Source organism: Protomyctophum parallelum, assembly GCF_964188405.1.
Source record: "Protomyctophum parallelum genome assembly, chromosome: 13".
Classification (NCBI taxonomy): Eukaryota; Metazoa; Chordata; class Actinopteri; order Myctophiformes; family Myctophidae; genus Protomyctophum; species Protomyctophum parallelum.
In genome coordinates, this window is record NC_139708.1 from 28909896 (window position 1) to 28936159 (window position 26264).

The window sequence follows — 26264 nt, forward strand, 5'->3', positions numbered from 1 at the left end:
GTAATACGTATGTCTTGCAAATTCAGAGGCAGAAGAGATATTTACTGATATTAGTCTGTTTGTGTGTATCTCTCTGGGTGTTTGTTTGCTCTCTTTGCTAAGTTTCATTTTCAGCCTAAATAAACATCTTCAAGTGCCCACAGTCCTTCACAACTGCAGGACCATAGGTTTCATTATAATCTGACCAGTGACCCCATTTGAAGAGCAACAATTTACATGTTGTGATATTAATACTAATATGATGACGGCATGTCAAACAGGTGCATGTGATGAGATGTCAACTAAGACACCCCGTTTCAACCGGTGGGCAGTGATATCAACATACTACATCCAGTAGACATGGAGGCTGAATATGAAACTTTAACACGAGCCATCAGGTCTTTCCTTAGCTTTCGTACACTGACAGTGCATGAATTAGGTATTGCAGTGTCTGCCACAACTACAATGACGACAGTGGTGAACGATAATGTTATATTGCTTTGTGTCTGGATAGCCTTTTGTTCGAATTCTCTTCCTTTTTTGTTATAAATTGTTTTGATTAAATCTATCTCACAAATGCAATCAAACAATCTAAATGCCACAATAATGTATTTCTAGTTCTCTTCAAACCACATAGCCTACTCTAAACTTAGAACAGACAAGTTGGCATTGTACAATTGGTGCACACATTTTTCCCTCTATACCAAGTCTCTTATCTGAAAATAGCCGATCTACAAGGTCACACCAAATTGTGTTGTGATGTGTTGTGAGCTTGTCGATCTGCTATCTTTTGTGAATGTTCCCCCCAGGATAGAGATGCTATAGCTATTGTTTGACATAATTAGCATTTTCCTTGACTTTTACTCGTCCTGCCTATCTGTTTATTGTTTCTGTCTGGCCTCAGTAAACAGTAGGACATGCCTCTATCTAAGGCTAAGGGATGCATAAACTGCTAGAATCTAAGAGTTGTCTGACTGAAATACCTAAAAAAGAACAAATTTAAGGGTAATTTGGAAACATGAGAGCAATGATTTATGATCAGTGCATCAGTCCAAATATGGATATGCAAGTGCAGTTGCTTTCTGTAGAATGAATACTGAAGTAGAAGCCAGCCCATGATTAAGAATATTTGTTATACAGAACAAAATAACAGAGAATGAGGAATAGTTCTAGAGAAATGAGCAAATGGCCATGGCATGAATCATAACAAAATATACAGTAATTCAACCACTAGGAGGCAGCGTTGGTGAAATATTTCCTCTATTGGTATTCACTATTCAGTATAGTATCAACGTGACAATTTAGATATTTATTTGTGTGGTTAATGGGCTCAGGCAACACAAAACTTCATTTAGAAAGCCAATATTCTTTCATTGTAATGATTTGATGTGTCAGGGAGCTGCAGCAAGTGAGTCAATCTTCAGCAGTTTTAGAGTGGATTGTCAGCAGGATATGATTCACATGAAAATCACATCTGATCTCAGTGACTGGATCAGGCAAATTTATTTGCAAAAGTGGACATTCGTTTAACAAGCAATCATCAACGTTGTTAAATAAAGATTTGTGATGACGTGTAATATAATATAGGCTACAAAGATTATTTTTGGGCGCAGAACAAAGTTTCACTTTCGATTTAGCTGCTGCTAGTTCAAGTAAACGTTAGGGCTTCTATGAAACACATTAACACACGCGCTGACTGCACGAGAGAACGGAGGCGGAGTCAGATGAGGATTTCTTAGAAACTGCAAGAACACTGGCCCTGCCTACGGCTACAGGCTCCACGGTATATAACATGAGGAGAACAGTGGCTATGGTAGAAAAAGACTTGAGAGACAGACACACAATATATAGGCCTTAATAGAAGCAGTCAAATGCAAAGTCGTTGAATCGCACTGGGGATTTAATCATTCGCTGTTTGGAATAAAGCGACCACCTATCGAAACAAATACTCAAACTTTGGATTGCAGGCTAAATGTATTGAATGAGGCTATGAGCTGGAACTCGGTGGTTTCGCGGAACGGTAAGAATTGTTTTCCACTTTTCCAGCGCCTGCAGAGGCAGTACACAGGCAGTCAGTATGACTTTCTGGGCGACAACATAAGCTGCCTTTACGTCGGTGCAAAAACGACCTGGCTGTCAGGTTTAATATTGCATTTGCAACTTGAACGTTTTGCATTGATGGTAAAGAAATAGTATGCAAGAATGCAATGCATTAGGCAATGCAACATTGTTTCAAGCCACGGGGAGAACTGGGTACAAACTTCAGTGCACGCTTACCTGAACCTGTCGCTCCTCCTTTCCAATAATACTGTGTGCTTAGAAGAAATGAGGCCCAACCAGGTGGCGTTTTGAAGGCTGTTACATGTTTACAGTACAGCCTACATAACGCTCAACTGATTGACATTGAGGATGGCAGTCCACACCAAACAAGCACTTTAACTGGAAGTGCAGGCTAACTGAAAAATCATGTGGGTTAGAATTGTTGACAAAATGGCTAAATAATAATAATCTACATTTCGCAATTTCTCATGACATTATTTCACTTTTCTATCTATCTGTCTCTCTATTTGCACAGTTGGAGTGTGACTTGACTTGTTGTCAAGGTTTTAGGGAAAACGTATTGTGATAGGGTAGTTGGATTGTTGGTCTGACAGTTTGTCATGAATATTGTTGTAGCTAGGACGTTTTAGTGCAAACTTTAAAATACACAGTTTTATCTGTAAGCTTGTAAAGTTGATTGAATATACTGTATTTGAGGATATTTAAAGTGTATTGAACACACTAATAATGTTTATGTCATGGTCTGTGTTGTAGTCCAACCACAAAACACACACACACACACACACACACACACACACACACACACACACACACACACACACACACACACACACACACACACACACACACACACACACACACACACACACAGAGGTGTGACAGAACCTACTAAATCTACACTATCTAGCGTTAACATCTTCCCTCCAATGTAATTGTTTTTTTTATTATACTGATGAGTGTTCTGTTTTGTGTCTTTTCCAGGATGTCAGTGAGGCGTGTAGCGATGGGAGAGGGTTTGGGACCACTCTCCCCTGTAGGATGGTAGCACACAGCAACGTGGAACGTCATGAAAAGACCTGCACGTCATTAACCTCATCATCATCATCATCATCATCCACCTCATCACCACCTCCACCCAGACGCCAGCCGAACCGACGCCCCGAGACAGAGCGGCTCCAGCGTCGGGACGACCCGGACAGATGCCCGCTGGCGGTTCTGCCTCGCCCCGACCCGGCCCCGGTCCCCCCCGCCCCCCTGGCCGCGGCGGCGCCGGCGGCTCCTCCCACCCACTTCCCGCCGTTCCGCTGCCAGGAGGACTACCGGCTCATCACGGACACGGCCTCCAAGCTGGAGCGCAGCGGCTTCTACTGGGGGCCCATGGGCGTGCAGGAGGCCCACCGGCTGCTGCAGGACGCGCCGCTGGGCAGCTTCCTGGTCCGCGACAGCCGCCAGAAGGACGTGTTCTTCACGCTGTCCTACCGCGCCCAGAGTGCCTGCGTGAGCGTGCGCATCGTCTACAGGGGCCAGCGCTTCGGCCTGGCCGGCAGCGAGCGCTCCTTCGCCAGCCTCTTCGGCCTCCTGGAGCACTACATGGCGTCGCCCAGGAAGAGCCTGACCGCGCCGTACCGCCGGCGTGCTCCCACGCTGCAGGAGCTGTGCCGGAGCCGCATCGTGGAGGCGTGCGGCGGCGGGGAGCAGCAGCGGCTGTCGCAGCTGCCTCTGAAGAACCGCGTCGTCCAGGACTTTCTGTCGGAGTTCCCGTACAAGTTGTGAGCTCGCGTTGGGTCGTCGTCGGTGCGTTGCCGAGGCGCGGCAGTCACGGAGAGCTTGTTGTTGGTCAGTGGACGGACCGGTGGCCCGTATCGCTGTGGTCGCGTTTGGAAAGGACAGTCCTCCTTAAGCTGAGATACCGCACAAAGGGAAACATTTCCCCTGTAAGCCATTCTCGGGGACAATTGAAGGTTCGCTCCCACATGTTGCACACTGCTGTGCTGCACTGCATTTTAAAACGCATCATTTTCTCCAGACACTTGACCTCCCTCTCCACCTGGACAGCCTTGGTCAAATACAAGCCTAAATATTTCAAAGGCGCTGCATTAACAGACTTCTACCAACAACTAATGACCTCTACATTATTAACTTTAAGACCACCCATCCGTTTATGGTTGCCATTAGATGCCCATGATCATCAGCGTGTGACCTATACATGGGTCAGAATGCAACAGGCTAATCAAACAGACCACAACATGTTTTGGACAGTTGACTGTTGTGTGCAGTGTTGCGTAAGGGTGAAAGTACCATGGCTTCTCCTCTGGCCATGCAGTTGTGAGCTAACCCGTCTGACACAGTGGTACTATTGGGTTTGTAATGCTATGTTTTGTATAAGTCCTATGTTCACTTTGTTTCGTAGCACACTTGAACACTCTAAAGTGAATGTTTACATTGACGCACATCATGAATGTTTGCCGCCAGCGACGGCTCAAATGCCACCGCACGTCCATCCCATAGACTGTAAGATCCATTCACACGTATTGAATCTGAATGTGTTGAAACCACGTTCATTTGTTGATTGCTTTCGCCTGCCTGAAGCGCCGGATGACGAAACCAATGGCAAAACCAATCCATCCCAGATCAATCGCTGTAGAGGATGTGAGATGGTGTTCGATTCACTAGGTGCCGGGGTATTTAGTACTGTATATCTCTGTCGTATGACTGTCCTCTCTGTCAAGCACACACAAACCTCATTATTAATCGGAAGGAAAAATAGTGTAAATGTTATTATTCTATTGTCTTTCATTACTGTATTATCTGACATATATTTTTTTATAGAAAATAAATATTTGTGAACATTTCAAGACTCTTGTGGTTTTCATTTAATGTCCATCCCATCTGTATGTATGTGTGTGTGTGGGGATACAGTACACTACAGTGCAACATTCTTGTTCTGTATTTGCCATTGCTTGCCTGTGTCAGTCAACTGGCAACAGCCAGACCGTATTGGTGCCAGTGAGACAGCAACAGACAGACAGAAAGGATGACAAAGTCTTTAACCGCAGAGAGTTTCACATTGATTCATCTAAGTATGGCGGTAGGTGGTGGAATTAAATTGATAGTAAATGGCCCCCTTTTATGCTCACACACACACACACACACACACAGAGTTACCAGAAGTGGAGGAAGAGGTGTCATAGAAAGGAACTATCTATGTGAGGGAGAACTCAAAGACAGGAGTATAGTACTGTATGTACTGAAGGTTAAGGTCATATGAATTATGTTACAAGAAAGGTAAAGTAAATACCGTAGACAGATATGATAAATATGAGAATGCATGTTTGTCGCATGTCTTCACCAATCCAGGATTTGTCACACTCACTGTACAAAAAGCTAAACGGCAATATACAACCAGGCATTAACATGGAACCCACAAGGAAAACTGAGCAGAGGGAGATCCAGAAACACCTGAGGCAAATTCCAAGACCAATACCCAAAATCTCGGCCACTCGCACTCTGTCACTCCAGCATAGCGGTATTGCGGTGAAATTGGTGACCTGCCGAAATATGTGACCATCTTGTGGGCTTCACATAACTTACATGGAGGTCTTTAAATACGTGGCCTAAATACAGCTAATAAATGCTGGAGGAGCACAGTGCTAGATGTCAAACAGAAGGGACTGACGTGGAGACGGCTGGAGAGGATGGCACAAGACATACGATGGTGGAAAAGATTCATCAGTGACTTATGTTCCGAAAGGAATATAAAGGCCTACTGTAAGTAAGTAACGTGGCATGTCTTGCTATTATGACTAGGAATGATGCTTACAGATGTGTCCATGGTGTTGGCTTTAACTGAAAGAAAACGTTTGTATGACTGTGTGTGTGTGTGTGACCTACATGAAAATGAACAGGCTTGTCATCGTCTAGTTATGTGCTGTAAAAGCTTATCTAACCCTCACCTCCCTCACCATAAGTCTTCAAGTTTAACATTTACTGTAATCCCAGGAAACCCTCCCTTAACCTTAACCTTGCACTATGTCTAACCCTATCTAGAACTAACACACACACACACACACACACACACACACACACAGTGTGAGTCATGCTGTGTAGAATGTTGTAACGCTTCCTTACTGTCTGACATTCTTGACAGTTGTATGACCAGGTCATTGTGACATCGGATATCCCTGAATTCATCGTAAATGCGTCATCAATATTGGCCTATATCTGATCCCAAACACTTAGATCTCCATATATGGATATATGTCAGAAGTTCAGAACCTGTTCTGACATTCCATATGTTGATCCTTCCGCGCCAAAGGTATTAGTGCAGCCGCGCCCGGCAGCCGGTGAAAACTAGGGATCTCAACAGGCCCACCTGTCCGTTCAAACTCTAGACGGGCCTGCCCCAAAGTTATTAGTGTAGCCACACCCGGCAGCCGGCGAAAACTAGAATTCTCAATAGGCCTGAAAATTAAAGCCCGGCCCTACATGGGCCCTCATCAAACCCTGTACACTCAAGAGAATGTCCCCGCTAGTAGTAGTACCTACAGTACTACCACACTTAGATATACTGTATGGAGCTGACCTGTTCTGACATTCAACATTATCCGATCTACAAGCTCACAACCTGTCAATGTAGAAAAATGTAAAAATGTTAAATGTTAAAACAGGCAAAGAAGTTTAGGAATAAGGGGTATAGGCAGTGATGAAAATAGAGTCACTTGTTTCCTGCCTCAGAATAACTCAGTTCATTCTCACACTGAGTGACGTGTGTGTCTGTGTGCGTGCGCTGATGAGTCATGTTCGTTTCATTCATAGTATTTATTTCCAGGATACTCCTCAGCGTTTGAAAAGGAGGAACTGGTCCACGTGTGACGTTTGTCAAATGGTTTCTGTGCAATCATTTGTTTGGAATCTTATTCTCGTACACACCATTCCAGTTTAACAAATTGACAATTTAACGAAAACAACACCTTTGGAGGAAAAGAGAAAAAGCTAAAGTATAACATTCCCTAGAGTTCAGTAGGCAATAGATTGTTTTCCTACCAATTCCCTCAAACATTCTCTTCCTACTTCCTGCAGAGAATCTACATAATTTTAATCAAAGCTCAAAATGCACCTACAGTAGACTATTCTCCTCATACGTGTTTTAAATATATAGTTAATATAGTACTTAATTGTGGATCATTTATTACTATTACTTTAACAGGTAAAAATAATTAAAATCACAAGGTCATCCATCTTACACAATTGTACCACTTTGTCTTTATGTGGATAGATAGTGGAGGGTGACAGGAAACAGGAAAAGAGACGGGGAGTGACACAGCAAAGGTCATCAGGCTCGGGAATCAAACCTGTGACTCACTGTCAGGCTGCATTAGAGCCTATATGTGGTACTGTATGCCGCATACCATGCACATAAGGCGCATTGCCTTAACGTACGTCGGTCATCAGCACCCCATAACGATTTAATTGAATTGAACACTATGAATTTATTCCTGCATTATCCCCTCACATCTCTGGACCCTTCGCTTTTTATCACCTGCAACTATGGAAAACAAAAACAAAAAAATTAAGATTTGTAAGGCCCGCAGTTAAGCCGGCACCGTACAGTGGCTCTGCCGTGCACCGTTACAAACCTAATCAGCACAGCTCCTGTTGTGTCTGTGCAGGCAGACGACGACGAGACATGGGTCCTCTTCACCTCTAGCATTGTTGTAACATTGTTGTAACTGCGGTTTGATCGAGAGGAAAGCCACATGAAAGGGTTTCGATGTCTTTGCATACCGGGAACAGAGACTCACGCACACATACACACTTCCCTGAAGAGAACACATTCAGGCCACAAGGTGACGGAACAGAAGACACGCGCTTGCACGCGCGCACACACACACACACACACACACAGTGATGACAGTATGTCATGAGGATGGTAAAAAATCAATTAGGTAAGCTTACAGATAAAACACCAACATATTCATATTTTTTGCACACAAAAAGTTCACACAATTACAGGTATCGATGCAAAGTCAATGGAAGCATTATGCTGGCGATAAGGACATTCAATCACCTTTTGTAAAATGTCATGAACACAAAAGCACATCAACTTTCACCTCTCCTTTTACAATAAAGAAAAAAATATAACATTTTCCTATCTATCCATGTATGTACAGTATGTATACAATATATGTATGCAATGCATACTATGTATACGTAGATGTAGACAGTGTGTGTTTGAGACAGTTTCTTCAGTGTTGTGGTAGTTGTGAGGAAGGGGGAAAGGAGAAGGGGAGAGTCAACAAGGGTGAGAGAAACGGAACAAAACTGAACACTGCACAAAAACATCAAATAAACAGCCTCACCACTTTTAAGTAGAATAATTTATTGCATCTCTTACAATTATTTCTCTGTTTCTGTCCATTTAATATAACAATAATTACAAGGTTTAAAAGCAGGTAGCATTTACAGAGCATACAAACAAATTACATACAGAAACACTACAATCAGAGACTGACTCCTAATTATTAGTACTGTAGTTGTCAATATTGGCCCATCTTGCTGCAGCTATGTACAGACACAAAGTGAAAGTACAGTGGAAGAAAAAGAGAATAGGAGTATTGCTTTGAATTCACTCGTTTTTTTTAAACTTGCTCGATGACTGTACATAGTTAAAAAATAAAAGAGTGATAATCAAGCATCATTTAATTAGGAGAAGACAAGATTTTGGAGAGATGAAGATACAAACAGGGGGCTGGAGAGAGGTCCAAAAGAGGAATGAGAGTGCCAGACAAGAGTTAAGATTAACCAATTTTGGTAGGGAACCCCTTTTGGTGTTAGCATTATGTTATGCTTTAGTAGATCTACAAGCTCATAGTGCGCCACCGAGTGGCGCGCTACGAGCTTGTAGGTCTGCTATTTTAGAAAAATCGAAGAACCACTGACATAGAAACATAGCTTTTTCAGAAAACTGTCAGGATGTAGAAGACATTTTTAGAATCTGATCTGAGGTCAAAATGGGATAAACCATAAAGAGGGGACAGGGAGAGTCTGCAGATGCAACCAATTAACGTGTTTGCGCTGACGTTTCTTCGTTACAGTTTCAATTTTCCAACTGGCGTCGAGCCAAGAAAGAATTAAGCAGTTATGCAGTACACTGATCCTGTACGGAGAGATAGGCTGTCAGATAGGTTACATTCATCTCTCCCATCATTCTTTAGCTCTTTAGATTATTGCAGTAGTAAAGCTTTATTCAACTGATTAGTAGGAAGAGGAGGACGAGGAGGAGGAAGGGGGGGGTTTCCCCGTTTAGACACCGTCCACAGCAGCTAGGTTTCTCCACTGAAACAGAAAACCTCAGGGGGTCCTCAGGTTGATCAGAGAGGGGCCCTGTCATGAGAAAACTGCTCGGATCACAATTCTGCCGTCATAACTTGGTTAGTATTTTCGTTGTGGTCAGACAACACTAAAAACAGGTGATGTGCCATTTCCAACAGGTCTCTCTGCCTAAAAGAAACTCCTTTCGGTTACCTGTACAGTGTCTTTATGAAAACCACGCATAATACATTTTCAAACCGACATTTTGTCAACGCCAGTAGGGACAACTTGTCTTGTAGATACATTCAATCCAGTGTTGTGATGCATAGCAGACCTTGATGGCAAAATGACACCTTCAAATGGTTTCTGGTTTCAGTGTGAAAGGGCTGTTCTCACCAGTTCAGCTTTCTGCCACGCTGTCCTATGATGTGGTGTTGTTCCTCCTCGGGCCTGTTGTGGAACAGTGCCGACATGTGGTCTGTACAGTATGTTCTATGCACAGGGAGGGAGGGCATGATGATTGGCCAAACTCGGGACAAGCTTTCAAAAGGCATCCTGTGTACAGTAGCTCAGGTGGTATTCATCTTATACCCTAACAAGCCACTGGGGTTCCCAAACACTGGGCCGGGACCCATTTGTTGGTCACAGACACATTTTTATGGGTCCCTTTTTTCCCCCCCTACATTTGGTTTTTAATTCTTACTTCAAAAACACTCCCACAAAAGCAGAATTGTTCATGAACTGTAAACAAAATTCAACGATTATTTTAGTAATTTCATGAAGACAAATCTAAGAAATTCCATAAATTGCAAAACAAATGTAGAAGCCGACCTACAAGCTTGTAGATCGGCTATTAAAATGTCTCTTTTGTGGGAACCACTGGCCTAAGCAGTACACCAATGCCCGAATGTGTCCACCGCCAAGTGCCAGGCCACCTCTGCAGAAACATGCACATTGGAACCCAGCAGTATGACCTGGGAAGCGTCCCGACATGTCAACGTGAACCTGCCACCAACAAGAACTCCATGTTCACGCCACAGGCGGCCAACAGAGCGCAGTTTGAGAACTGCAGAAGGATTATACCCAATTCAGACGTTGTTGTGCATAGTGGCGTACGCCGACAATAGTGGATCTACAAGCTCACAGAGCGTTGCACTGTGGCACGCGGCTCGTAGCGCTTATGATTTTTTACGCACGATACTGTCCGTGTCTAGCACGCAAGTAATAAATGAGGCCTTAGTGATCGACGCAGCAGTGAAGGAAACTAATTAGTACAGTCATTAATTGATGGATCCCTGCTGGTAGCTTAAGAGTGTGAAATTACTGCATTGTTATGGTGCAGGTCATACGACCTAATCACACAATAAGACTGCTGTGGTGGCCGTTTAATGGCAGTTAAAACCACCAACAGGTGTGTGTGGTGTGTGTGTGTGTGCACGCACTCACGTACGTGTTCGCACGACGCACGTACAGCATAATGTCATATGGTACAGACAATCACTATTAAACATTGATCTGAGTGCTCTTTGCAAATGAACTCTAACAATGGCCTGCAGCAAGGTGTGTGTGTGTGTGTGTGTATGTATGTATGTATGAGAGACATTAATTGAAAAAACGTCTGTTGAAACAGGATGAATAAAATGTCATTGCTGGTCGAGCGAACGAACACCTGTACACTTGCATATGCATACTCTTATGTTAACCTGCACACACGCGCACACACACGTATGTAACACACACACTCACACAACAGAAACTCCACTGTGCTTTGAGCTTCTCATGAGCCTATGCATATGGGTGTCCTTTCAGTCACTCCTGTGAGCAAATAAAGTAGTCCTTCATCGGCACAATCCTCAACGCAATTGAGACAGTTCTCCCCACCCCGAAAACAAACTCCCCGCAGCTCAACACATGAAAATATACTGCAGTATGCCAACTAGTACTGTCCTCTGTATGTGCGCGCGCACGCACAGACTTTGTGTAGGTTGCTTAATCCAGTTCAGGTGACTCTGGCGAGTGTGTGCGTGTCTCACTTGATCCCTCGCCATCATCGGCTGTGGGCGTGTCTGTATCTAATGCCTCCGCTGGGGGCGCATCATCATCATCATCACCTTCAGACTCCTCCCCCTCCTCCCGCCGCTCCGTGGAAACGGCCACGCCTCCCTCATCCGCCTCGTCCGTGGGTGTAGCCGAATCCGGTTCGGCCGCCGCGGTTCTCTCCCCGACGGCCGCATGCGTCTCCGTCTCGTCCAACAACTGCGACTCCTCTTCCTCCTCCTCCTCTCGGACCCCTTCGTCATCGCCAGCCTTGCTTCCCTCCTCGTCCTCCTCCTCGGCGATGGAGGCGTGCGGTCCCTGGAGGGAGTGTTGTTTTTAGTCACAGTTTTTGGAATAATTTTCATTTATTAGTTTCAGTCACATTTTAGTCACCTGGAATGTTTTAGTGTTAGTCTAGTTTCGACTACAATGTATTTTGGGAGGGCCTTGATGGCGTCGTATTGGCTGATTTTACACAATAGCCGATCTACAAGCTCAAGCTTGACAGATCTGCTATTTTCAGCATGCAACCAAGCATAAAATGACTTGTCTTTTAGTTCTACCGGATCCCTTCTCCACAAGTGCCTTGCTAGCCATAGGTTTAGTCATTTAGGTTTATTATTTTTTCATTGTTTTTCTCAGCGTAGTAGTCTCAACGGTAGTCGACGAACATTTTTCGTCATAGTTTTAGACTACCTGGAGGAAGTGCGTGGAGGCGGTGGCGTTGAGGGCGGCGTGGAGGTGCGGGGAGTCGGCGGGCGGCAGCAGGGTCAGCGACTCCACGCTCAGGGAGTCGCCGTCGTCCTGGGTGAGCAGGGAGATGGTGGGCTGGGAGGCCGGCGTGAGGCTGGGGGCCAGGGTGGGAGCTGAGACTGGGGGGGCAGAGGAGACCACCGTTACACCACCACCACCACCACCTCCTCCCTCCCCTTCTCCACCCGAAGAAGAGGGAGGGGTGTGCTCCAGAAACGTGGTATCGTCTGTAGGAGAGGAGTGAGCAGGTGAGTGAAGGACACAGAGAGAAGCAGAGGAGAGGAGTGAGCAGGTGAGTGAAGGACACAGAGAGAGAAGCAGAGGAGAGGAGTGAGCAGGTGAGTGAAGGACACAGAGAGAGAAGCAGAGGAGAGGAGTGAGCAGGTGAGTGAAGGACACAGAGAGAGAAGCAGAGGAGAGGAGTGAGCAGGTGAGTGAAGGACACAGAGAGAAGCAGAGGAGAGGAGTGAGCAGGTGAGTGAAGGACACAGAGAGAGAATCAGAGGAGAGGAGTGAGCAGGTGAGTGAAGGACACAGAGAGAGAAGCAGAGGAGAGGAGTGAGCAGGTGAGTGAAGGACACAGAGAGAGAAGCAGAGGAGAGGAGTGAGCAGGTGAGTGAAGGACACAGAGAGAGAAGCAGAGGAGAGGAGTGAGCAGGTGAGTGAAGGACACAGAGAGAGAAGCAGAGGAGAGGAGTGAGCAGGTGAGTGAAGGACACAGAGAGAGAAGCAGAGGAGAGGAGTGAGCAGGTGAGTGAAGGACACAGACAGAGAAGCAGAGGAGAGGAGTGAGCAGGTGAGTGAAGGACACAGAGAGAGAAGCAGAGGAGAGGAGTGAGCAGGTGAGTGAAGGACACAGAGAGAGAAGCAGAGGAGAGGACAGATGTTGTGAGATGGTTGGCAGCAAATAAAGAGTTCATTTTCTCTTCAGTATTTTGGATCTATTTTTAACCAGTGTGGAATTATAGCTAATAAGCCACACAACATGTTAGTTTCCATTTAGATCTATGGGTATGTTGGTGTTTACATTTTAATAAAGTGTCAAACATGCTGTGCAACTAAATAAAATCACACCAATGTGTGAACTGAGCGGTGCAGTGTGTGTATTTGACCCCAATGCCGCCACAATTTAGCTGACTGCTCACTGTGAATGACCCCAATGATCTGCATCTCGGTCATGCTACAAAGCATTCTGGTGCTCCAGACAGACAGACAGACCTACACACAAAGCCTTTTATTTTGAGCACTCAAAAAATTATAATCAGCCCATTAAAGGTTATGTTCATTTAGAATCTGCAAGAATCTGTTCTTGCAGCATTGGCACTTTTTTAATGAGGTGGAGAGACAAACTTCAACCATCTATTGCAGTGCTGAACTAAAAAGAAAAAAAAAAAAGATTACGAGTCAACGAATTCCTACCCCAGGGAACAAAAATGTTTTTCAGACCATGGAACCCTTAGCCGAGAGGAAGATGAAGCAGGGACCCCCACTACATATTTTATAAAATTAAACCTTTTCATAGAGTTCATAGATAGCTTCTTAGACTTGTTATCAGAGTTTTTTGTTTGCTTATTTGTGTACATAATCTTTTCTATGAATATGTTGAATTGAAATGTGTATTTTCAGACATTTACCTCACATTACTTAGCAGACCCAAGTTTACTATTTTTCCCCTCTACACCAGACCTCTTTGCCAGAAATAAGTTCACAACACGTCTGATGACCTTGTACATCAGCAATTTCTGGCTAATGTTCCTCAGAATAGGAATAAGAATTTAAGTAAAACATTCCTACCAATCCCTGGAACCCCTGCTGAAGACCCCTGCTTTAACCTGTGGAATGTGCAAATGCCCCTGGCAAAAAGAGATGTGCTAAGTGGACATAGACTGTGTGCATGCATGCTTAATAGTAACAGCTGCAGCAGTAGTTGTAGTAGTAATGTTGTAGTAGTACTAGTTGTAGCAGTACTAGTAGTAGTTGCAGCATCAGTAGCAAGCGGTAGTAGCAGTATTAGTACACTAAAGACAGAACTACAGAAGGAACAAAAAACACAAGCTCTACATGAAAATATTTTGTTTGCAGTACCGGTATACTTACACAGGTAAGAAAGGTAGGGTGCAGTTTGAAAAACATAAAATACTTTTTTTACAATGGGAACTTGGCAAGTAATTTGATATCAGACATAAACAAGAACATTTATATTGTGGATGTACTGTAGGAGGAGGTTTGGTTTCAAAATCCGGACACGATCGTCGATTATGCCAGTAATTGTTTGCAGTCAACACCCAACAGTCATCAAGCAGTGTGTGTGTGTGTGTGTGTGTGATCTTCTCAGTTGTTGAACACACAAAAAAATCACACCCGTGTGAACAGAGTGGTGCAACTCCCCCCCCCCCCCCTCCTCCTTCTCTCTCTCTCTCTCTCTCTCTCAACAGTGCAGCACTGTCTCTCCCTCTCCGTTTCTGGCGCCCCTACTGGTACATACTGGTGCTCATGACCACATACATACATAGGTGTACACGGACATTGCTGGTTGTAGGAGTGGTTGCGCCACTCAAAAAAAGGCTGGCACCTCACAAGGACCGGTGTGCTGTGCACCTTTTGCTCATAGTGGTTAACAGGAACTTTAGCAGTTGCCAATGTAATTAATTATCTTCATGTCAGAAAGGTCGTGGGTTTATTGTGCCGACTGGTTCAACAAGTATACTATGCAACCTATACACTTTGTCGACATATACTTTGTCGTAATCTTAAAAGTGTGAGAACTACTGATTTAGAAGGCATTTGTAGAATCAATGTGTAGGGTAGTAGAAATGTGTTAAGGTAGAGCCTACAAGGTGAAGAGCTTCCAAGTAATGTTTAACAATAGTTTACTGTATACTTCTGGAAAAGGTTTTTCCTCTTTATCAGCTACGGTTTTAGAGCCTTTCATTTCTTTTAAAAGTCAACCCCTTCAAAACTAAAGTGAAACTTTATAGAAGCCATACATTTGATGCATATCGTTGCCGTCGGGAGGAACCCTCATATCCAAAATGTTGAGGTTTTACGTCTGTGTGTTGTTTAAAAAATATTGACCCAATGGAAAGTAGTATAAAACGCATTGGACAAAACCTCTTAACTCACATTGGGCCCTCAAAATGTCTGCTAAAGCAACTAACTCCACCACCTCTCCCCCTCTCATGGAAGTAATTGACAATATATAAAGTTACAACACCAACTTTCATGAGGCTGTATTGCTTTGTTTTAAAAAATATAAGGTTTTCTTAATTTCCTGAAAAATGTATCATTCACCTGAACTATCAAATCAACAGGATAAGTTAACTTTAACCCATTCTGAACGGGCACCCATTTTGGTGTCAGCATCATGTTATGCTTTAGCTATTTAAAAATAGCAGATCTACAAGCTCATATCGCGCCACCGAGTGGCGCGATACGAGCTTGTAGGTCTGCTATTTTTGAAAAATCGAAGAGCGACTGACATTTCTAGAATCTGATCTCAGGTCAGAATGGGTTCATCAGACCAGTGTGTGTCCGGCGGAAACCTCGTGTGAATCTGATCTCAGGTCAGAATGGGTTAATGCAACTCTGGACAGAGTTCAACATAGCACTTTCAGGTGCGTCGTTAGTGGTCCACTACACTTAGGTAGACAGTTTGCATTTCACATCAGAACCAAGTCATTCTAGTCGTTCTCCCCGTGTCCCCTAGTGTAGGTAGTAGGTACCCTCTCAAAAAACATGCAGTAATCCTGGTCACTAAACTGCCTCCCCCTGGCCAGCCGGGGCGCCTGATGGAGGGGAAAGGAACTGGTTGAAATAACGTGTTCCTTCCACACGCTACGTCCAACCAGGGAAACTCCCCCCTGTCAGGTGTAAAGGAGCAACTTGGACACTCAGGCATGAAGGAAGCATGAGTTCAAGTCCGTTGCTCTCCCCTTGTTCCCCATATATGGGGACTAGGTTGGCGGAGGGTGTGTAGAGCCCAGGATCACATTAGATTATTGACACAGGGGTGAAAAATGGGTTACAAAATCGTGGAATAAAAAATATATTTTAAGAACCAAGTCATTCTAGAACAAATTAATCTAGCTAGTATGAAAAGTTTACAAATATTTCTTCAATTTCCTGAAAAGTGACAAACAAGGTGTTCGGACCTGAATGTGGATTATGCATGTGTGTGTGTGTGTGTGTGTGTGTTTACCTGTGGGGCTCTGTGCAGATATTGTGCTGGTGGTGACAGAGTCACAGCGGCCCGTGCTTCCACTGGAGGGGGGTGAGGGGGAGGAGAGGGGGGACGGACTGTGCTGGGCCACACAGTGGGCCACGGCGAAGCCTGGTGGGGAGACGTGCACACACACACACACGCACACACACACACACACACACACACACACACACACACACACACACACAAACACACACACACGAGTACGGTCGCTGTTGTGCGTTTGCAACGTTTCACGCTGATCAATCCAGTTATAGTTTAAGTGCGAATCGGCCTGTTAGCACCACCATGAGTAAAACATACAGTGGCATTTCTTCCTTGGCCTAGTGGGAATGTTGGTGAAAGTTTCACGGCAATCGCATGCTTCATGATTTGAGGCATTTCGTTCAAAATGGGCCACTCCTGCAAACTTAGGAAGCCAATCTTATGCAATACGGATGGAATATGAAAAATCGGACAGATGCGTCTTGAACACATGTGTACCGTGTGATTTGTGTGATGTTTGCACATGGGGATGGGTGCAAAACTTGGAGACAATAAAACCCTTGCGTATGAAGTTCAGTGTCTGGGTGACATGCATGCTGCTACACATGCAATGCATGCACCTGGCAACTCACAAGTCTGCATACTGTACGTCACAAAAACCTCAAGAGTAAATGTCAATGTAGCTCTGAGTGAACTGAACACCTGTGTGTGTGTGTGTATCTGAGAGGAGGATAAAGATGTGTGTGTGTGTGTGTGTGTATCTGAGAGGAGGATAAAGATGTGTGTGTGTGTGTGTGTGTGTGTGTGTATCTGAGAGGAGGATAAAGATGTGTGTGTGTGTGTGTGTGTGTGTGTGTGTGTGTGTGTGTGTATCTGAGAGGAGGATAAAGATGTGTGTGTGTGTGTGTGTGTGTGTGTGTGTGTGTGTGTGTGTGTGTGTATCTGAGAGGAGGATAAAGATGTGTGTGTGTGTGTGTGTGTGTGTGTGTATCTGAGAGGAGGATAAAGATGTGTGTGTGTGTGTATCTGAGAGGAGGATAAAGATGTGTGTGTGTGTGTGTGTGTGTATCTGAGAGGAGGATAAAGATGTGTGTGTGTGTGTGTGTGTGTGTGTGTGTGTGTGTGTGTGTGTGTGTGTATCTGAGAGGAGGATAAAGATGTGTGTGTGTGTGTGTGTGTGTATCTGAGAGGAGGATAAAGATGTGTGTGTGTGTGTGTGTGTGTATCTGAGAGGAGGATAAAGATGTGTGTGTGTGTGTGTGTGTGTGTGTGTGTGTGTGTGTGTATCTGAGAGGAGGATAAAGATGTGTGTGTGTGTGTGTGTGTGTGTGTGTGTGTGTGTGTGTGTGTGTGTGTGTGTGTGTGTGTGTGTGTGTGTGTGTGTGTGTGTGTGTGTGTGTGTGTATCTGAGAGGAGGATAAAGATGTGTGTATGTGTGTATCTGAGAGGAGGATAAAGATGTGTGTGTGTGTGTGTGTGTGTGTGTGTATCTGAGAGGAGGATAAAGATGTGTGTGTGTGTGTGTGTGTGTGTGTGTGTGTATCTGAGAGGAGGATAAAGATGTGTGTGTGTGTGTGTGTGTGTGTGTGTGTGTGTGTGTGTGTGTGTGTGTGTGTGTGTGTGTATCTGAGAGGAGGATAAAGATGTGTGTATGTGTGTATCTGAGAGGAGGATAAAGATGTGTGTGTGTGTGTGTGTGTGTGTGTGTATCTGAGAGGAGGATAAAGATGTGTGTGTGTGTGTGTGTGTGTGTGTGTGTGTGTATCTGAGAGGAGGATAAAGATGTGTGTGTGTGTGTGTGTGTGTGTCTATCTGAGAGGAGGATAAAGATGTGTGTGTGTGTGTGTGTGTGTGTGTGTGTGTGTGTGTGTGTGTGTGTGTGTGTCTATCTGAGAGGAGGATAAAGATGTGTGTGTGTGTGTGTGTGTGTGTGTGTGTGTGTGTGTGTGTGTGTCTATCTGAGAGGAGGATAAAGATGTGTGTGTGTGTGTGTGTGTGTGTGTGTATCTGAGAGGAGGATAAAGATGTGTGTGTGTGTGTGTGTGTGTGTGTGTGTGTGTGTGTGTGTCTATCTGAGAGGAGGATAAAGATGTGTGTGTGTGTGTGTCTATCTGAGAGGAGGATAAAGATGTGTGTGTGTGTGTGTGTGTGTGTGTGTATCTGAGAGGAGGATAAAGATGTGTGTGTGTGTGTGTGTGTGTGTGTGTGTGTGTGTGTGTGTATCTGAGAGGAGGATAAAGATGTGTGTGTGTGTGTGTGTGTGTGTGTGTGTGTGTGTGTGTGTGTCTATCTGAGAGGAGGATAAAGATGTGTGTGTGTGTGTGTGTGTGTGTGTCTATCTGAGAGGAGGATAAAGATGTGTGTGTGTGTGTGTGTGTGTGTGTGTGTGTGTGTATCTGAGAGGAGGATAAAGATGTGTGTGTGTGTGTGTGTGTGTGTATCTGAGAGGAGGATAAAGATGTGTGTGTGTGTGTGTGTGTGTGTGTGTGTGTGTGTGTGTGTCTGTCTATCTGAGAGGAGGATAAAGATGTGTGTGTGTGTGTGTGTGTGTGTGTGTGTGTGTGTATCTGAGAGGAGGATAAAGATGTGTGTGTGTGTGTGTGTGTGTGTGTGTGTGTGTGTGTGTATCTGAGAGGAGGATAAAGATGTGTGTGTGTGTGTGTGTGTGTGTGTATCTGAGAGGAGGATAAAGATGTGTGTGTGTGTGTGTGTGTGTGTGTGTGTCTATCTGAGAGGAGGATAAAGATGTGTGTGTGTGTGTGTGTGTGTGTGTGTGTGTGTGTGTGTGTGTGTGTGTGTATCTGAGAGGAGGATAAAGATGTGTGTGTGTGTGTGTGTGTGTGTGTGTGTGTGTGTGTGTGTGTGTGTGTGTGTATCTGAGAGGAGGATAAAGATGTGTGTGTGTGTGTGTGTGTGTGTGTGTGTGTGTGTGTGTGTGTGTGTGTGTGTGTGTGTGTATCTGAGAGGAGGATAAAGATGTGTGTGTGTGTGTGTGTGTGTATCTGAGAGGAGGATAAAGATGTGTGTGTGTGTGTGTGTGTGTGTGTGTATCTGAGAGGAGGATAAAGATGTGTGTGTGTGTGTGTGTATCTGAGAGGAGGATAAAGATGTGTGTGTGTGTGTGTGTGTGTATCTGAGAGGAGGATAAAGATGTGTGTGTGTGTGTGTGTGTGTGTTACGTGCGTGTGTGCGCGCAATGTACGTGCGTGCGGGTGTAAATTATATTTGTGTGTACAAATGTGCATGTGAAAAAGACTTATGTGGCTTATGTCCTACAGTACAGTACAGTATATATTTACATAGTATCAGAACAAAGGCTGAAACAGGCTCTTCCAGCTACTCAAACCCTGTAATCAGACCTAAACCATTGCCCACCCAGTGCTTCTGTTTGTGTGTGTGTGTGTGTGTGTGTGTGTGTGTGTGTGTTTGTGTGTGTGTGTGTGTGTGTGTGTGTGCACGTGTGTGTGCAGGCATCAATTCTAAAGAAAAAAAACTTAATAAAAACAATAAGGGAAAGGAGAAGCAAGTAAAAATAACTTTCATTATGAAATTCTTGCTAACTTTGTGTGCACTCATGCGTGTGAGTGCAAGCAAATGCATGTTTATTGTACTTTGTGTGGGCCTGGGGGGAAATCCTAGTTTTGTTTCCTCCTAATCCGTTCCGCTGTCAGTTACCTGGTACTTTATCCACAGAGGCAAACACCGGTCTACTCGCTGTGGGGTCGTTGGGCGCTCGTCGTGATTGCTCGTAGAAGCGGAAGGGCAGGCCACTGGGGCTAGCGTTACCCGTCTGACCGAAACCTAACACTTCCGTCCCGCTGGGCTGCACTGGCAAGTCCAACAGAGCTGAGGAGACCCAAATATGTACAATGAGTAATGTGCGTGACTGTATAAAAGGCCTATATCAGCTCAAATGACAGTCACAGACATCCTTAAGGCCAGAGATTTGCGTACCGCAGTGTGGCCATTATCACTGCACAATGTGTCCATTTCCTGCCGGAGAAAGCAATACTCTGGAAACTTGGCACTGACATGCTATTGGCTAGGATGCCAATTGTCAGTGGTGGAAAGTAACTAAGTACATTGACTTAAGTACTGTACTTAAGTACAATTTTGAGGTATTTGTACTTTACTTGAGTATGCCAAATTTCCAGTACATGTACTTGTACTCCACTACAATTATTTGAAAACTTTAGTTACTTTGTAGATTTCGATTATGACTACAAAATATACGCTAACCACTTCAGCCCTATAAATACATTTCGGCCATTCTACAAGCTGAATAATGTCCCTCTTGTCCCACCTGCGATGCGCTGCATCTTCATGCGTCGGGCCTGGATGCGGCCCTTGGCCAGCCTCTGCTTGGCGATAATGCAGCGGATGTGGTCGGCGAAGATGAAGTTGGCCTGCAGGATGGGCAGCGGCCTGGCGTGGGGGTTGGAGCTGGGCTTGTGGATGACGATGTTTAAGGCCCGGCTGTCGTCCTCCACGCCCGACACCTGCATGTCCTGTTTGGACAGAGGTGGGAAAAGTACAAAATGTATTATTTAGACCGGACGTCGAAAAAAAAAAAAAAAAAGTAATCTGAAAGATTATATATTCATACGATTTAAAAAAAATAGCAGACCTACAAGCTTGTAGCGCGCCACTCGGTGGGGCGCTATGACCTTGTAGATCTGCTATTTTTCAATAGAGCAAGTATAATATAATGCTTAGTTAAAACACCAAAAGGGGTTAAAGGGACACTTCACCCTTTTTGCAAAAAAATATATGTTAATGACGTTTAGAAGCTTTAGAACACTTTCCTGGGGGGCTTCATGTATGTAATATGTGGTTTTAGATATTTTAGATTGTAGCAGTGAGCCTGTTGTCTCTGATGTCATGGACACTGGGCTCACTTCCTTCCTGGACTACATGTTGTCTCAGTAAGACAGCTCTTCCCCTATCCGCAAGGAGGAGCAGTGCACCAAAGAATTATGGGAATTGTAGTCCAGGAAGGTAGTGAGACCAGTGTCCATGACATCAGAGACAACAGGCTCACTGCTAAAATCTAAAATAACTAAAACCACATATTACACACATAAATACCCCAGGAAAGTGATCTAAAGCTTCTAAACGTCATTAAAATATATTTTTTTGCAAAAAGGGTGAAGTGTCCCTTTAAGTAAAAGCATCAATACTGCAATGTAGACATACTTCGTTACAAGTTAAAAGTCCTGAGTTCTAAATTAAAAAGTACAAAAGTATATTGGCAAAAAAGTACAAAAGTATTGGCATCAAAATGAACTGAAGTACCAAAAGTAGAATACTCATTATGCAAAATGTCCCATTTCCCAAATGTATACAAATATTTTGAAAATATCAGATCTACAAGCTCACAATGTGACGCATCGCAACACATTGTGAGCTTGTAGATTGGCTATTCTCAAATGGCAGAAACATATTTAGGGCTGATGTGGTTAATGTATGTTTTGTAGTTTGGTAGTGGAGTAAAAGTACAATATTTGCCTCTGAGATGTAGTGGAGTAGGAGTAAAAGTATTGGAAAAGTATTTAATTAAAGACCTGTAAGCCTCCGACAAAACCAACTCGGCTCCTGACAAATCATGACAATACAAATTAGAAAGAAGAAAAAAAGAAGAAAAAAGGGCAGGGTACAACACTTTTTTGTAAGAGTTTTTCTTATTTCTAATTATTTGTTCGGCCCAAACAATTGTGTTTATTTGTCATGATTTGGCAGGAGCCGAGTTGGCTTTGTCCGAGGCTTAAAAGTGACTCTCTATAGTGGCATGGTGAAATGCCAATAAGAGAGAAGGGAGGGAGATAGAGAAGGATAGAGGAGCGAGGAAGTGAGAGAGAGAGAGATGACAATCTGTGACTCGTTGCTTCTTGGAAGGAAATGTGTGAAGAAAAAAAATGTATGACCGTTAATTTCTCTCATCAGAAATGTGAATAGTTTCCGGACATTCCGTCGCTCACCTGCAGCAGGCCAGCGAACTTGACCACGCCCCAGCCGAGCCGCTTGGTCTCCGGCTCCACCAGACTCATCTGGTACACGTCCACGGCCAGGAACCTCTGGGCCTGACCGCCCTCTTTACTGACCACCATGCAGGCTATCAGATCACTGTTATCTGGAAGAGACAACACACCATGCAGGCTATCAGATCACTGTTATCTGGAAGAGACAACACACCATGCAGGCTATCAGATCACTGTTATCTGGAAGAGACAACACACCATGCAGGCTATCAGATCACTGTTATCTGGAAGAGACAACACACCATGCAGGCTATCAGATCACTGTTATCTGGAAGAGACAACACACCATGCAGGCTATCAGATCACTGTTATCTGGAAGAGACAACACACCATGCAGGCTATCAGATCACTGTTATCTGGAAGAGACACCACATGTACTACTGAATCATTGAATTTTGTTTTTAATTCATGATTATTTGGGGAAGGTTTTCTGTTTAATAATGACTAAAAGCTAAATCTAGGAAACAAAAAATAATGTAGTGTTCAGTGGCAAACGCTGCAGAGTCTAGTTGGCCAATGGCCAGTACATAAACTGGGTAAAGCACTGGTTCTCAACGTGGGCTCCTTGATTATGTTCCAGAGGGGCTCCGTCAAAATGAATGTGTTAATATAACGTGGTAAATAATACATTTGCTATTTCAAAATAGCCGATCTACTAGCAATACGTTGGAATAGTAATGTTAACAGTACAAAGTTTGTATGGGGATCAGTGGCAGAACATATTTTCTGATGGGGGTCATCAACCAAATACATAATTACATATCCATTTGGGGGCCCTTGACATGCCCTGATCAGCAAGTCCCTGGTTGAATTCCCGGCCGGCTGGATCATTTGCTTCATGTCCTTCCCTTACGCTCTCTCCTCATTACCTCTTTTTTTTCATGTTTTTCGTGTGTCTGTGTGTGTGTGCGTGTGTGAGAGAGAGATAGACAGACAGACAGACAAACTGATAAGAGCAAAATATAACACAGATGAGAGTGACAAATTCCACAGAAAGCTCAGTGGAAGTTTGTGATGAAATTCACCAGAAAGCTGAGTGGAAGTTTGCAATGAAATTCACCAGAATTACAAACCAGACAGAGAGGGGGGGGGGGGGGGGTGTTGACAACACACCATGCAGGCTATCAGATCACTGTTATCTGGAAGAGACAACACACCATGAATTTCATTACAACACCGTGTTGTAATGAAATTCACCAGAATTACAAACTGGAAGAACGCCCAGAACAATGAAGCGATTATTATGAGGAGCATTATCTTGTACTGTACTGTAGCTTGCTTCCCTCTTTCTGAGAGAAGTAGTTTTTTTACTTTCTTTACTTTGAAGTTTGTTATTTTCTTTGCTTATTTTGCTTTGGTCTTATAAGCGAGGGCCGCTACACATTCCTTGTGGCTCCTCACCGAGCTAAACATTATTCAAATAATATACTGTAGATCTTAAGAACATGCTTCAATGACAGATGAATCCTAAAAATAAGAAGAGAGTGAGTCACCCTCCTATTATTTGGAACATATTTGGAGCAACTGGCGGCCCGGGGGCCACATGAGGCCCCCCACCTACACTTCATGCGGCCCACAGGTTAATATCAGAATACTGATATATTATTGATTTCAGCTGTTCCAAACATGACCCGCTTTAATTACTTCAGTCAATATTAGTAGCTGAATGACTTTTTTTATGTCCAATGTATTTGCATTTAAGTTCATAAAGTCTATATATATATATATATATATATATATATACACTACTATATATAAAGTATAACTAAATGTATTTGAAACAAAATAAAAATGTTGATTTTCAGGATTTCAATTCAAAAATAGCAAAAGATAATTCAGGATTTCAATTCAAATAGTGAAAATAGCCAATCTACAAGTTCAAAATGCGTCGCAGTGTGCGACGTGTTTTGAGCTTGTAGATCGGCTATTTTTGCTACGACAGTATTATGCAATGTGGCCCTCTGGGGTGAGTGTGGAAATATAGTGGCCCTCTCCATTGTCAAAGTTGCACACCCCTGATTTGGAAGATAATTTTACAGGCAGGTTATTTTTTATTGGATCTTGGACAGGAAGACACAGCGAGAGAACAGCAAAAAGCCAACTGAAGCAGAGAAAGTGACGCAAGCCTGAACGAGCTAACACTGGCTGGAGCCACATGATGTAAATCACCACATACCACCACAACAATACATTCACTTCAGTTAACCAATATAATTCCTCGTACGATGATGTCATGCAGCAAACACCATGCGCTGTGAGCTTGTCTCTTGTGTGCACAGCAGGGGTGGGCGATATGGAAAAAATATAAAATCACCATTTTTCTTTTCAAAATCTTTTTCTTTTCGTTTTATAACAGTATATGGGTGTCAAGTCACAGATTCATAGAAAAATAAAAAAATAAAATAAATCAGATTTTAGTATCAGTGACTGGGGTAAACAAACGTACTGTATGATCGTGGGCAGACATAATGAAAAGACTGTTATTATGCAAAACATGGCCCCACGATTCTTTTTCAAGTCGATTTTTGTGGTCATTTTCATTTGGATTTTTATGGTTATTTTTTAAGTTACAGTACAACCATGAACCATCTACAAGGTAACAAAAACAAAAATACAAAATGAGTAACAGACAATTTAGACCGAAATCTAAAGATTTCTTGAATCATGTTGATTCACAACACTATGGTGTCATAAAGAAGAATGCACATAAACTAGTTACTGAATACTATAACTTATCGTATCAGTCCTTGGCCTCTTGTCATGTTCCCGATATACAGGGTACAAAGATGGTGTTATTGTTGCTGTTGGCAAAGGATGTGTGTCTCATATGCGCACAAGCATGCGCGTGACGCACGGAGATCTCTGAAAAGGCATATGGTGCAGAGAGACATGTATCGTCTCGGCGCTATTCACCCTATCGCTCACCCCCACCCTGTGTGTGTGTGTGTTAGTTAGTCTTACTGAGGTCGAGGACATCGTCCGTCTTAATGAGGTCCTCGGGTCTGGTCAGGGGGAGCTGGGTCTCTGGTTCTCCCTGGAGCTGGAGCGACAGAGACCGCAGCATGAAGAACACACGGATGGCCTGCAGGGAGACAGAGGAGACGACATTATGTCAGATTATGTACATTAGATCCCATTTAGGAGTCAGGACTGAGGCCAGATTCTACAAAATGTCTTCTAAATCATGACAGTTTTCAGAAAGATGTTTCTACCCCAAAAACTATAAGTAATTGGCCACCGACCCCCATCTGAAAATATGTTGTTCCAGGGACTCCCCAGAAGCAAAGATGTGAGTTAAAAACGGTCGCTCTGAAAGAGTATATAGAGCCACGCTAGGAGCTTGTAGATCTGCTATTTTTCAATAGCTAAAGTATAACATAATGCTTTAACCCATTTTGACCTGAGATCAGATTCTAAAAATGTCTTCTACATCCTGACAGTTTTCTGAAAAAGCTATGTTTCTATGTCAGTCGTTCTTCGATTTTTCAAAAATAGCAGACCTACAAGCTCGTAGCGCGCCACTCGGTGGCGCGCTATGAGCTTGTAGATCTGCTATTTTTCAATAGCTAAATCATAGCATAATGCTAACACCAAAAGGGGTTCCCGCTTAAAATGGATCTTGAATGGGAAATACAACACAATATAACGTCAACCCAGAATGTACAATAGAAAGCGCAATAAAACACTTATTTCCAATGTGGTCCTGATTAGATGAACATTCGTCTCTGATAAATTTGACTAAGCCATCACAGTATTTTATGATCCTTTACTACACAAGAAATGCCATATTTGAATAGAAGTTCGTGATGTTTTATGAATGAATACAATGCATGAATAGAAGTCTTATGACATTTTATCACCCATATTACAGATTAATG

The 26264-nt window shown here is 43.7% G+C and overlaps 2 protein-coding genes across 4 annotated transcripts in view; one reads left to right on the top strand and one right to left on the bottom strand.

Moving 5' to 3' along the window:
* The first annotated feature begins 1792 nt into the window (after nucleotides 1-1792).
* socs1a (suppressor of cytokine signaling 1a) lies at nucleotides 1793-4533 on the top strand. The gene is made up of 2 exons (XM_083780608.1): nucleotides 1793-1999; nucleotides 3022-4533. The coding sequence occupies exon 2, from the start codon at nucleotides 3079-3081 to the stop codon at nucleotides 3811-3813; it is 735 nt and encodes a 244-aa protein (XP_083636734.1). The 5' UTR covers nucleotides 1793-1999; nucleotides 3022-3078; the 3' UTR covers nucleotides 3814-4533.
* A 3895-nt stretch (nucleotides 4534-8428) lies between these two features.
* clec16a (C-type lectin domain containing 16A) overlaps nucleotides 8429-26264 on the bottom strand; it is a 47736-nt gene continuing 29900 nt past the window's right edge. Inside the window, exons 18-24 of one of the 3 annotated variants that reach the window (XM_083780732.1) lie at nucleotides 25348-25468; nucleotides 22327-22478; nucleotides 20652-20856; nucleotides 20024-20194; nucleotides 16340-16471; nucleotides 12085-12254; nucleotides 8429-11706 (exon numbers count right to left, since the gene is read on the bottom strand). In XM_083780732.1, coding sequence (XP_083636858.1) covers nucleotides 11341-11706; nucleotides 12085-12254; nucleotides 16340-16471; nucleotides 20024-20194; nucleotides 20652-20856; nucleotides 22327-22478; nucleotides 25348-25468 — 1317 coding nt within the window. In that variant the 3' untranslated portion in view covers nucleotides 8429-11340. Of the gene's footprint in view, nucleotides 11707-12084; nucleotides 12369-16339; nucleotides 16472-20023; nucleotides 20195-20651; nucleotides 20857-22326; nucleotides 22479-25347; nucleotides 25469-26264 lie in introns of all 3 variants that reach the window. The other 2 variants (XM_083780731.1, XM_083780730.1) reach the window with 2 other exon arrangements.